The sequence below is a fragment of the Puntigrus tetrazona genome, chromosome 8 (assembly GCF_018831695.1).
Source record: "Puntigrus tetrazona isolate hp1 chromosome 8, ASM1883169v1, whole genome shotgun sequence".
NCBI classification, from domain to species: Eukaryota; Metazoa; Chordata; class Actinopteri; order Cypriniformes; family Cyprinidae; genus Puntigrus; species Puntigrus tetrazona.
In genome coordinates this window covers 3,512,906-3,526,216 of record NC_056706.1, presented here as the reverse complement: position 1 = coordinate 3,526,216, position 13,311 = coordinate 3,512,906, and the positions used below count along the sequence as shown (strand labels likewise).

At 37.7% G+C, this 13,311-nt stretch overlaps 1 protein-coding gene across 2 annotated transcripts in view; it reads right to left on the bottom strand.

Annotated features, from left to right (window-relative positions):
- Positions 1–272: 272 nt before the first annotated feature.
- Positions 273–13,311, bottom strand: part of lrrtm4l2 (leucine rich repeat transmembrane neuronal 4 like 2) — a 28,521-nt gene continuing 15,482 nt past the window's right edge. For both annotated transcript variants that reach the window (XM_043247953.1, XM_043247952.1), the window contains exon 3: positions 273–6,128. Coding sequence is in view for 1 of the 2 variants with exons in the window: in XM_043247952.1 (XP_043103887.1) it covers positions 6,063–6,128 (66 nt within the window). In the remaining variant the exon portion in view is untranslated. The remainder of the gene's footprint in view (positions 6,129–13,311) is intronic.

The following is a 13,311-nucleotide window of genomic DNA, read 5'->3' as shown; positions in this document are numbered from 1 at the left end:
ATAAATGAGAACAATTTCCATTCCAATCCAATCCATTCCATCCACCCATCCATCCATCCATCCATCCATCCACCCATTCCATCCACCCATTCCATCCATCCATCCATCCATCCATCCATCCATCCATCCATCCATTCCATCCACCCATTCCATCCATCCATCCATCCATCCATCCATCCACCCATTCCATCCATCCATCCATTCCATCCACCCATCCATCCATCCATCCATCCATCCATCCATCCATCCAGACAAACCACAGTCTTTCAGGATGATTTTATGAAAGTACTTCTTTTATTTTTCTAAAGAAACGGAGTCACACACATACCGAGGATACAGATAAAAATACAAATATCAACATATCTTTAATCTCTGGTCCAGGATTTCACAAGTCTGTACATGTGAGCATGGCAAGCGTTGTGTTTTTTTTTTTTTCATTTTAGCTGATATTTTTTATGAAATGCACGCCGCAAGGCACAGCCAGGTGGACTGTGATCACAGAGAAAGATGAACATACAGAAGCAGTGTGTGTCACAGTGTGATTGATGCATCATCATAATGAAGTCTTAATGAAGAAATTCCGGTTCAATCTAAATAAAGCTATAGAGACGACATCTGTGACACGGTGAAAATCGATTCCACTTCAGGATGTAAAAACAAGCACGAGGTGCTTTTACCTTACGGTTCTTTCAGCGGTAGTCATTAAACAAGAAAAAATGTTTTGAAAGGAAAGTGATCAAAACCTGAACGTAATTGGTGTTTACGCGAAACAGCGTGATGAAATCACTTACTGGCCTTTTCTTTACAATTTTATATCCGATATAAAAATCCTTGACTTCTATTGTAAGCACGTCAACGTAAACGCGATCAAACTGGTCTCGCGTTGAGCTTGTACTAATTTGTGTTAACCAGGGTCATTACCGCTGCTATTTATACATTAATTATGCATTTACCGGTGGGCAAGATTATTCTAAGTCTTTTATTCAAAGCGACTTACGAATGAAGAACCTCACAAGCAATTAGTTTTTTTTCTTCCTTGGAATGTTAAAATGTGTTTTTGTTATTCATTTTTCCCACAGGTGAATTACAACTCGTCTATTATGTGTCGACTTTCAAAGTCCTGTATGAAGCCGCAAATATAACGTATTGAATTCAAAAGCTTCAGGAGGCTAGGAATATAGCGGAACACATCAAATGGACCACTTTTTATTGAACTCTTTGAAGCAGCAGCTGCTATTGGCATGAGCCAATTCGATATCCCGAGGTTTTGATCTGGTTATATCGTCCAGTGTGGTTTCATTTATACACGAGTCAGTGTCCCCCTTTTGATTGAGATCATGTCACAGAGGTCGCCAATGAAGCTTAACCAGTCTTAAACCTTGGAAACATCCACGGAAGCCTCTCTCAAATGTCTCTCCAGTCGCACGCATGACATGGATGATGAGTGAGAAAGCAGGTGCGAGTCTGTTGCGTCTGGCATTAAAGTTGAAGGAGGAGCAGTTTATCCTTCATACAAACATTCACGAGCACAGACTGAGATCGAGTCAGTGCCGTTAACCTCTAACCGCCGCGTCTGTCTCCGGGGTTAATGTACATATAGATCACCGTGCCGATGCGCTTGTCATCGGGGTCCAAAATGCTTATTTTTTTTTATTTCATTTGGTAAGCGTTTTTCTTTGCATATTGTAATGACAAATTTAGCGGGAAGTTTAATTGAAAAGCTGACCTGGATAATTAGCATAAATTTAAGGTCAATGTCATTTACTCGCATTAATGACCTGGAAATTAGACTAGACGACACTAATTGACGAGCGCATTTTGTTTCCTTTCGCTAACAAGAAATTAGGACCGGACATGCTGAAGAGTGTTTTTTTTCTCCAGGTTTTAAAGGTGTAGTTCATACAAAAATTAACATTTGCAAAGAAAATGGCCTCACCCTAAGGCCACGATTTAATTCGTCACGGGAAAGGATTTGGATAAATTTAGCATTACATCACTTGTTCTTCAATGCATCCTCTGCAGCGAATGGGTGCCGCCTGAATGAAAGTCCAAACAGATGATGAAAACATCAATATAAGTCCTGTTTTGGACTTTTTTCGCTAGTAAATGGAGTTTGATCTGAGCTTGATTTTTCTCTTCATATTTAGCCGGAATCAACAATTTAAAGTTAAAAAAGAGCATTTTGATACATCTATTTCTTACAAATGCACTTTTTAATTTATTTTTTTTACTTCACAAGAAATCATTCGATAGACTGCGGATTACTTTTTATCAGCTGTTTGGATTCTCGTGGTGTGATGTAATGCTAAATTCATCCAAATCTGTTCTGATTAAAAAGAAGGGAGGAAAAAAAAACAAAAACTTAACTTCACATTAGATTGCTTGAGGGTGAGTAATATTTCAGCAATTTTTCATTTTTGGGTGATTTATTCTTTTATGATTTGCTTTTCATTTCTGTGGCTTCGTTTTTTATTTTTTATTTATTTCCACTAATGGAAAAATCAAAGGATACAATGAAAACAGAAAAATACATAAATTGAAGTTCAAGACATCAACAAATGGAGTTTTCTGGTTCTGTTGGTTTTCTAGCTTCATAAGGTTAAGACAGAATGTAACTTCACAGCATTTCTATGTTTTTAATGAGAACATAAAGAACAACTATGCTTTGAAAAGCCTATTTTTTAAACAAAAGGCATGTCCTCAAACGTAGAAAATGTGAGTGCTGCTTGAAAGAGCAAAACTGGGCAATTTGTCCTTGACCCTTTTCACACATGAGCTCAAAATGCAAATCAGTATTTACACCTTCACCGTCTGTCTACTTCAGTTCAATCATAATGGTACAGAGCCTTGAACATGTTCAGCTAATAGAGGCCTCTTAGGGAAGCAAATTGCATCATTTTCGTTTTCGCCATCAGCCTAGTTTTGCTTTAGAAACCCAAGGTCGTTGTGCATTCTGAAAAGTGGATGGGTACCAGAAATACGCATGCATATTGAGCATACCAGCATGTGAAAGGCCTCAGAGAACTATGGGAAAATCTTATTCATCTGACCAGTTGTTTCTTGGGAGGTAAGAAAAACTTCATCATGCTTTAAACAGAGAGGCATGATTAAGCAACCGAAACGTTTTTTTTTTTTATCATATCTCTGACTAAAGGATTTCTAAAAGAAACAAAAATCAATAAATCAGGGGAGAGCTGTTCTCCCAATCTGAAATCTGTGAGTTATTTGGCCTGTTCTTCTAGAGGATGTGAAATGTTACTAAGTAAATTGCACAGAAACCCCCGCAGTCAGACCGTCCCTGCAGTGACATTGATAGATTGTGTGTTCTTGGCAGACGTGGCTCTCCCTTAGAGGATCTGATAACATGAGACTTTAAGGGTGGCCATTTCTCACTAAAGGACACATGATGGCACACGATTCAGCGGTTTGTTTTACATCTCTTCTCAGCGGAGTTTGCATAGGCAAGCCTAACTCTCGCTATTGCTCAGAATTAAGAGCTGTTTTAGTGCGTGACTCATCCATTTGTGGCTCATCCTCAGCGTTTGTACTTCGGGCATGAGATACCACAAATCACGCAGCTTGTTGAAAGACGTGCTATTCGTTTTCTAAGTGATCTGACTTATGATTTCTTCCTGGCAGGTGATCAAACGGGCAAAAGATTCCCTCAGATATCGAAGAGAGGACCTAAGCCTTTAATCTTGAGATCAAAATATCATAGAGACTTGCATGTAGGCCTTTATGATATGGTGTAATGACCCAGAAGCATTGTACTGAAACCATGCAGTGCACACTACTGGTCAGTTTTGCTTGTGCAAGCATCACAGTTTTAGCGAAGGTATCTAGTTATCTAATTATTTCTTATTTTGAAGAACGCGTTGCACTATACAGAACCTTTTGTGAAATGTTACGTTTCTACACTCTTAAAAATAAAGATTTTAAATGGAAATTAATAGCAGGGATGTCATAGTAAAACCATTTGGGTTCTCCAAAGAACCTTTCAGGTAATTTTTCCCCTTAGTGGTACCATGTTAATAATTTGAATAACCTCATGTCGCTATAAAGGACCTTTTATGTAGTGGACCCATCAATACCAACAAAAGAACCTTTGTTTTTAAGAGCGAGTTACTCTTCCAAACTCCAATCCAGCTCTCTTTATCTAATAACTTTGACTGATAGCAATAACCACTTGTTCTGCTTTGGCCTTTTTAGTTCTCACTCAGCTTGTTACTGGCACAGCTGCATATATGTTAATCAATTACAATGGATGTAATTATAATGATTATGCAACAATCAAGGGTTTTTTTGGATGCTTTTGGACAGATGGCAGTGGGCGCGGACTTTCTGTCTGTTTGCACTCATTCATTGATGCACTGGTTGGGTTTAGCGACATTATTACATTGCTTTGTCCTACTGTTGCACAGATGCACTTGTTACCTGTGGCTTTTTTTTAGCTGTCCAGGATACACCCTACCGGTATAATGTTTGGGGTCAGTAGGAATCTCATCAAGGACCAAAATCTAATGGGATGAAGGTATTATGGTTGTCCAAGTGTGAAGATCTTACAACCCAGAACCCAGATTTTGCATCGGAAATTAAGTGGTGACCCGACACGACACCCAAATTGTTTACAGTACAAAAAGTAAAAAAAGCTGTATTAATGTAGTAATATTTCCAAGAAATGCTAAGGCCCAGCGATATGCAAAATTATTAACGTGACAGAAGCTAGCTATTTTGGTTTCTAAAGGTGGATGCCCTAAACAAACAAAAATTCACAATATAAAACACAAACCCTGTGAACCCGTATTTAATGTAGTGTGGGTCATATTTTCCTCATGTTTAGTAGTTTGTTCACAGTTTTTGAGGATTATGTCATGCAGCCTCTTCATTTTTGGATTCTCTTTCTGTCTAGTGGATGAATTTGTGCCAAAATACTGTAGAGTTGGATCGCACACATCTTTGTCGGCAAAAACAAAAGCATTTATTTTGCCGTCTAAACTGAATATAATATGAATGATCATATTGTTAGCTGCTCTTCATTACTCATCCACGACCCTGATCAGAACTTAGAACAGACCTGGTTGAGAACCACCGTTTTATGCCATGCCGAATTTGCAGCACAAAATCAAGATGTTGCTGAGAGAAAACGTCCGGAGTGATGATCAGATGTCAAGCAACAAAAAGGCATCCAGATGCAAGTGTTTCAAAAACATGAAGCCGATCTCTCTTTGATTCGTCACATTCGGATGATATGTTGCTCATACAAAAATAGTCAGCTAACTTTTCTGTCTCAACAAAGAGAAAAGACTCCTAAAAATCCAGGGAAGGTGGAAATTCCAGCTTTAAGCAGAGAACAAAAAAGCACATTCACGACACACATACGATACCCACAATTCAGCTCTCCCGTGGTGTGTCCGAGTTCAGCCAGGGTTGAAATCAAATCACAGTGGGAACGCTTGGTGAGGTTACAGTCCTAGCAAACAGGCTTTTCTTCACGATGTTTTCACAGCAGTCAAAAATATCTTCTGTTGTTATGTAGACCTCAGAAACATCCTCGTGGGTTGTGCTCAATTGAGCAATTACCATCCACTGATCACGAGAGACGTTTCCGATGGTTCGGCATGAATAGTCTGTCACATCACTACACAACACAAAGGGATGAACAGGACGGGAAGTTGGACGGTGGGCGTCGATTGCTTGGGGAGAGCAGGTAGTAGCTATCATACAGCAACAATGGCAGGGACGAGAAACATTTCGCTGGTTCATTACGGATGGATTTGCCTTGCGTGCTCGCAAGCCCCATTGCGGGGGATGTTTATTGTTGGTCGAAGTAAAAAACCAAACCGGTTCGACTCGAGAACGGGGTGTCAAATTGATGCCGTATCCGCTTGCTCCACTTTTAAAAGAGTCCAAAATGAGGGGTTGAGGATGTGCGCCGCCCATTCAGCCTAATTCTTTCTCCTTTTGTGTTGGAAAATTCTCAGAGCTGAAGCAAAATCCAGGAAAGGCTTTATCTGAGCCGCTGCAAATCATTATGGGCAGCGGTGCATTTTCTCACGGGCCCCTCAGTGAATTGTGGATATGTCTCCCATCCAGGCCCCTGGCAGCGGTCTGGGATACGTGTATGCATTCTGTGAAAACAAGCGAGAATGCATTAGATTTGCACGACAAATATAGCATTGTATCGGGCACTTTTCCAGCACAATTGGAATGCACTAAGCATGTTGTTTACACCCAGACTCAATGCATCCAAACAAATTAGCTCTCAAATGTGTTTAATTTGATAGCGTTCCCAAGATGATGTTTCTTGTGCAAACAATGCTCTGCTTTTAATCGAGCTAAGCTGTCTTTGACTCTGGTTGAAGAATCAATTAACTGTCACAACTATATATTCGGTATCTTTCTTCCTGCAGCCAGAAACATTTTTAAAAAGCATGTCATTTTCCAATTAACTTCTAGACGGCGCATTTGCGAGATGAACCTAATGCGCATAAACATGTTTCGCACTCGCTCATCTTCATGTAGAGAGTAACCTGTGCTGTGAACAAGCTCTTCATGTATAAGACAGATGAAATTAAAATGATCCCTTCTGGAAAAGAAGCTGCGCATACATGGCAGGTTTGCATTAAACGTGAGTTGTCGCGTGCATGCAAAGCGTCTACATTATCTGCGTCTTCTCGGAAACACAAACACAGTTTGTTCTCTACTTAAAAATGTCCTTTCATCCAGCCAACAATATTTTTTGTGTAATTATGTGCCAAACAGAGGGGTTTACATGCTGTTTTTATTTTGCAGTGTTAGTTGAATATATGGTCTTCATTCTCTGGGAAGACACAAAAACAGTAGGGGTCTAATCTCTCAATCGCAGGGCTCCACAGAGAGTCGTAATTATTGAGCTTATGAATAAATCATATTTCATGTCTCGCAAAGTGGACGAAGTAGGATTCATTTTGTCGTAACTGAACGTAGAGAGGAAGGCGTACTTCTTGTAAGGCGAATATAACTAGGGCATGACTTTGAATTGCCTGTTTAGTTAATATTATAACACTAGAAATGGCTGTAGGCAGGAAACATACATGCATAATGAGCGGAATATGTTGACATGATCAAGCAAATTAGAAAAGGGATTGTCTATTCACACTAAGTGCAAATAACTGACCTTGAGTTACTGAAAAAGCTGTTTTCCTCCACCTACCATTGCTTAGCTTTCCACTTCAATTTTCACTGTGTGAGTGGCATGTCTATTTGCACTTTGTCTGAAAGGGATGCTATGTGTTGCTGCTTTTTTTTAAAATTAGATGCAAACTGTATATACTGGTGCAATATTCTTCTACACTTTGTGCAAATTGGCATTAAAAAGGAAGATGGGAGGTTTTGTTTTTACAGCCAGCAAGTCAAGTATACTGGCGTTTATCAACCCAGATTAAAGTGGTGACTAGGAATGGTAATTATTGTATATATGTAATAAAAATACTGGAATCAGTATGTCGAATGAACGTTCATTTAGTATTAAAGTTAGTTGGCTGATTAAATAAAAAAGAACCAGATCAAAAGATTCATTATTGGCACTGGATGTACTGTATATTTGTTGCATATGTTTTTGAAGGCAAAAGAAAGATGTATTTGTATAACCCGCTATGCCCAGTCTGTCATTCTCATCACATTCTATTCACACTGCAAGCTTGCAGTGCAATAACAAAAAAAAAAAAAATTAAATACTGTGTGGGTGTGTATTAAACTCAATGCAAGATATAGTTTAGTAGCAAATCCTTCTAGTTTTAATCTAAATGAACAGTATGTACTGCTAGAAAACAACAACTCAACACCGAAATTACAAATTAAACCTTTAACAGAATCCCTCAAGGTCATGTTTATGCAAAAACAACAGTCACACATACATTTTAGAGAACATCCAGATCTATCTATCTATCTATCTATCTATCTATCTATCTATCTATCTATCTATCTATCTATCTATCTATCTATCTATCTATCTGACTGTCTTTCTGTCTGTATACCATTCTATTTATTGTTGTCTAGCTATCTATATCATTCTAGTCAGCTATCATTCTTCCTCTTGTTGCTAACAGCTAGCAATCAATCATTGTTCTAGCTATCAGCCTAGCAATTCTTCTAGCTCTCGCTTTACTTAGCTATTGTTCTGGCTTGCTGTTTTTCTAGCTATCTAACTATAGTTCTAGCTGTCATTGTAGCTCTCATTCTGTTCTAGCTATCAATCTAGCTAGCTGCCCTTCTGTATATTTTTAGCTATTTATTTAGCTATGTTTAGCTACCATACTAGCTAGCTAGTTATAGCTATCGTTCTTTTAAAGATAGGACGTAATGAAGATGATAATAGGGGATCAAAACTTGGAGAGCCAGATTTAAATTCTAATTGCCCTTAAAAGCACAGCTGCAGCACGGCAGTATACGCGTTTATCGCTAAACTTTTGACTCCAGTTGTGTTTTCTTTTGATCTCGAGTTTTGAGATTTCTCGATTGTTATAAATCACTCAGACCTCAGATAACCGCTAACCTGAGTACTCTTCACCGCGGTGGGAGATGCTTCTCTAATGGCTTTTTAATTTGCACCTCATCAGTCCTGCAGTAGAGTTTTCCAGACGGAGAATGGATAGCGCTCACCTTATCATTGATTAGTCTTCCTCAGAGACTCTAAATGAGCCTGTCCATCAGAGGTGCTCATTTCTGTACAACATAACACTTATTACCATAATGCAGCCTCTGGATCATTATAAATCCGCACCTAACTACCCTTTCAGCACACGTCTGCACTCATGCGTGTTAACTTTTGGTTGTGTTTGTATGCAAACTTGGACTTGATTTATCAGGCTCGAATTGCTGTGGATTGCGAATAAAGGACATCAGCTCTAAGAGAAACGAGCCAAGGAATGCGACACATAAATGTGCGAGCATATAAATCTTGATGGCCACTCCACCTCTCCGCCTGTACAATAGAATCATGAGTCATGCAGTGATGCAAATTAACTGATGGGCCACATAAATTGTTATGATGACAAATAAAAACGTCAACATCAACGTTTCGCCAGGTTGGAACACATTTCATATAATGTGGCAGATGGCTGGAGCGGTAGCGAGAAACAAAAACGAAAGGTTGTTTTACTTTCATAGCTCAGGAGTCTTATTGAATATTTTTATATGTCAATATGCCTCAGATGTTTCTGCTAAAACCCAAATTCTCAACAGCTGAAATACAGTAGCATTACTGAATGCAGATAGCAGCTTAGCTCACTCGCTCTCGTGAGAAATGTTTAAATTTATTGTGAGAACTCTGACTTTTGATTGCAGATTTTTCTAGGGCACAAAATCTGAGCACATTCTTGAGATCCTCTTGACTAGAGGAGAGAGATTTTTGTATTCTGTGTTCTGTGTTTGTGATTCTGGTTATAGTGGCCAAATTCAGTTGTGATTTCTGCCACAGTGTTTTAGAGAAGCGCTTTATACTTACATTAGTCTTGCAACTTTATCACAGAGGGGAATAAAATCAAGTAAAGCCTAGACAGATCTTCGGGCAAATGTTTTGAGCTTTATTTTAATCTCATTGTTACTGAGGAGAAAATCTAAGATATGTTTTTTTTTATTGTGTATCATATTTCATATGGCTTCTACAATATATGAAGCTTATACTCAAAAAGGAAAAACCATATAATTTCACTGAGAAGCCCAAACTAAGCAACAAAATACAATTTGGTGCAATTACTAATATTTAAATGACTACTTTATAACAGCATAGCAGACTACTTGTGCTAAAATGCATATGTCATATATGCATAAATGCATATATCAGTTGTCACTCATTAAAATGTCTTGATATTTAAATACTTAAATGATCATACACTATTTTGTTTTATATGTTATTGTGTGGGCAAACAAGTCTGATTTATCATATTTGATTCTTATATTTTAAAAAAAAATCTAAAAAAGAATGTATGGGTAAACAAGTAAACCTAGTATATACTACTAAAATGCCTTTTACTTACTAGGTAAGTATGAATTGTCAATAAGATGACAGAATGCAATGAAGCTGTGTAGAACAGGTATTTGGACACATTAGAAATGTACATATTTGCATACAGTAGGCTCATCCAAAAATTGTAATTCATAGTTTGCACGCGTAATTAAAAAAAATGCACAGATGCACAAAAAATACGAGTGTATTTTTTGAAGAATCTTCATGGCTACACAGTGACAATTCATAATGCTCAAATAACTCTATATTCACTATATCTCAAGTGTCAACTGTGCAAAAGAAAACACCTTAAAAGTATTCTAGCCTGTGTTTGTTCCCGGATCCAACGATGAAGCCATATGATCGCAGCATTGTGTGGTTTTAGAAGACTTGGAATATATACATCACACGAGTCACATACATGCTTTTTAAAGTCTATAGAGCCCGACAGATGTTGAACATGTAAAGAGATGTGTAATGACAGACATCCTTTTACTTTCCTTTGGGAAAGGATGGCAGAGGAATTCCGATAACAGAATGTGGCAAGACAAAAATGCATGTGCAATCAGACCTCATTTGTGCCTAGTTTATTTTTACATTATTCCAATTGGAATCAGATCCCAGAGGTGATTGCGTATATGTGCACAAAGTATTTACACGCCCACCCAAAGCATTCACTCGTACTCCCATCAGGTAACATGGAAGTGGGTAAAACTGCGGAGTGAAATGAGCATGTAGGTCATGCAACAATATCCTTTTTGACGGCTGTGAAGGCAGTATGCAAATGCACACCCAGAGGGGTCGTAGGGGTTCGGATCTGTATAATTGTCTCCATTACTAGCAGGAGAGCGACTTTTATATGTCAAATGTTGGCGATTGGATGAAAAAAAATAGACAAGCATCTGCGGGGAGGGACGGCGATATCTTCAGGCTACTGTGACATTCTCAGAGGGGAAATTTCAAGAAAAAGTTTAACTGCGCTTTTAAGTGCCCCTTTGTACATTATGAAAGAGGGTAAAAAGTGGAACAGCTTGTTAGCTGTGAATAACCAAAATCAAGTTAAATAAGTTCCACAATTGCAGGCGTGCTGATAACCGAGGGAGAATTTTGACCTTTTTAAGATGTATATTCAAAGCTCTCTGCAGGAAAGACTTCTCTTTTACTTGCTGATTAGACTCTGATTCTGTTTCTTCAATGCTGCTTGGATTTGAAAGTTGCCTCTGTGTGGAAGGGAATACTAGCGAGCTGCATGCGGTGCAGTATTTAGTGCATGTACCCACTGATTAACATAGTATGTGAAGTTGCAAGAACATGCTAGGATAAGTTAGTGTATAAGCGTATAAGTTAGTGTGAGTGTATAAAACGCTGTCAATACATCAAACCGATTTTTAGCCCGTTACAACATACACTATTGAATGTCAAGAACTTTATTGTCAAGTTTGGTGGTATGTTTCTGAACATACTGAGTTCAATGCACTCGAATAATTAGCATTTTTGGTTGACCCATGGACACTTACGATAACGCATTTATTATTCAGAATTAACAGCCGTTTCATCTCTATGTTGAGTTTTTGATTGTATTTAATGTATTTATGTTGTTACTATTACAGGATTTCTATTGTAAGAGATTCTATTGTAATATTTTTCTTTGCATAAATTACATTCTAAGAAAAAACAAGAAAGTCTGTCATCCTTATCACATAATCTTAGTTTTCCCATAATCTTTAAATTCCCAATAAATAGCATTGTTATTGTTGAGTTTAATGAAACTTTAATTTCATTATTTGATGGAAGCAGAGGCAAAATTTAAGTTGATAGTTGAGTTTTTGAGTTTTCTCAACATGTGATGTTTCACAGTAACAGTATTGAACACGGTGTGCTATTGTATACGGCGCATTTTGGCAAATGTGGTCTTAAAATCCTTATTTTGTCTGTGGAACGAAAAAGCACTTTGTTCTAGCTTGGCTTTTTCCTGCAATTAAAGTTATTGTAGACACTTTAGGCCTGCTGGACTCAAATAAAGTAAAAGCGCCATGCGTGCTATTGAGAAAGCTATTTACTACAAATGACTTGAAAATGCAGTGTATTGGGAATTATAATGTCGGCTTTATGCTGTTTTAGCCTTTTTCTGATTAGCATCCGTCCCCGTTTTTGTCGAATGGACCTTCAAAATCAGGTTTTCCATTTGTGTCTAACAGAAGAAAGAAAACCAAAGAAGAAGAACCGCAAATAGCAGAATTACCTTTCTGTTTAATTAACCACTAGGTCCAGGGTTCAGGAAAATTCTTCCTTTCTTTGATGAATTCTCATCACAGTGTGATATAAATAGCATTAACATCCTGCCGCACAGTTTGTTTTTAATCTGCACCTTTAATCCAAGATGGATTCTGCTCTGTGCTTCTCTCCTCACTTTAATTTCCTCTCTCACTCCTTATAAAGCGTTGAGAGAGAGAGGAAGAGGAGACCGCAAGGGCAGTTATGAAGCGATTGTGCCAATGGATTTCTCTAATAAGGGAGGACTTCCTCTGACCCCCTGAGCTCAAACGTCCCTTCAGCTCTACACCTCTGCTGTCACACTGTGTGAGTGCGTGTGTGTGTGAGTGTGTGTGTGTGTGTGCATATGCGCATACGCCACAGCTCGAGAGGGCAGCCTCTTTCAGCAGATAGGGCACTAAGAGGATATCTTTAACTGCATGAAAACGGAAGAAGAAAGTGTTCTGTAACATGCTGTAGTACATCTGACACTATGACTCTGATAATATTTGCACTCTGAGATTATACATTATTTGGACAATTCGTTTTTAAAAAGTTACATCTTCTGTTAGATTAATTAGATAATTAATCAAAATAATGCATCGCTATTTAATATTAAGGAAACACTTTACATTAAGGTTATATTAGTTAATGTGTTAACTAACATGAACGAACAATGAACAATACACTTATTGTAGTATGTATTAATCTTTCTTAATGTTAGTTAATGATAATACAGCTGTTCACTGTTAGTTCATGTAACTGCCAACAAGCACAACTGTTGATTTAATAATTCAATTAACATTAAACGGGATGAATAAATGAATTAATAATCGATTGTTCATTCTTAGCAGTCAACTAATGGTAACTATTAATTAGTAAAAGTGTGGTTATTTTATAGCGTTGTTTTTTCATAGTTTTTTTTTAATTTAGTATCATTAAAATTGTGTTAAATTAAAAAATCTTGAAGAAATTACTTTATATTATGTAAGTTTTAAAAAAATCAATTGTTTTTTTTTTTTTTTTTGAAAATGACATCCAGAAATTTCATTTTGGTGCTTTCTAGGAAGATT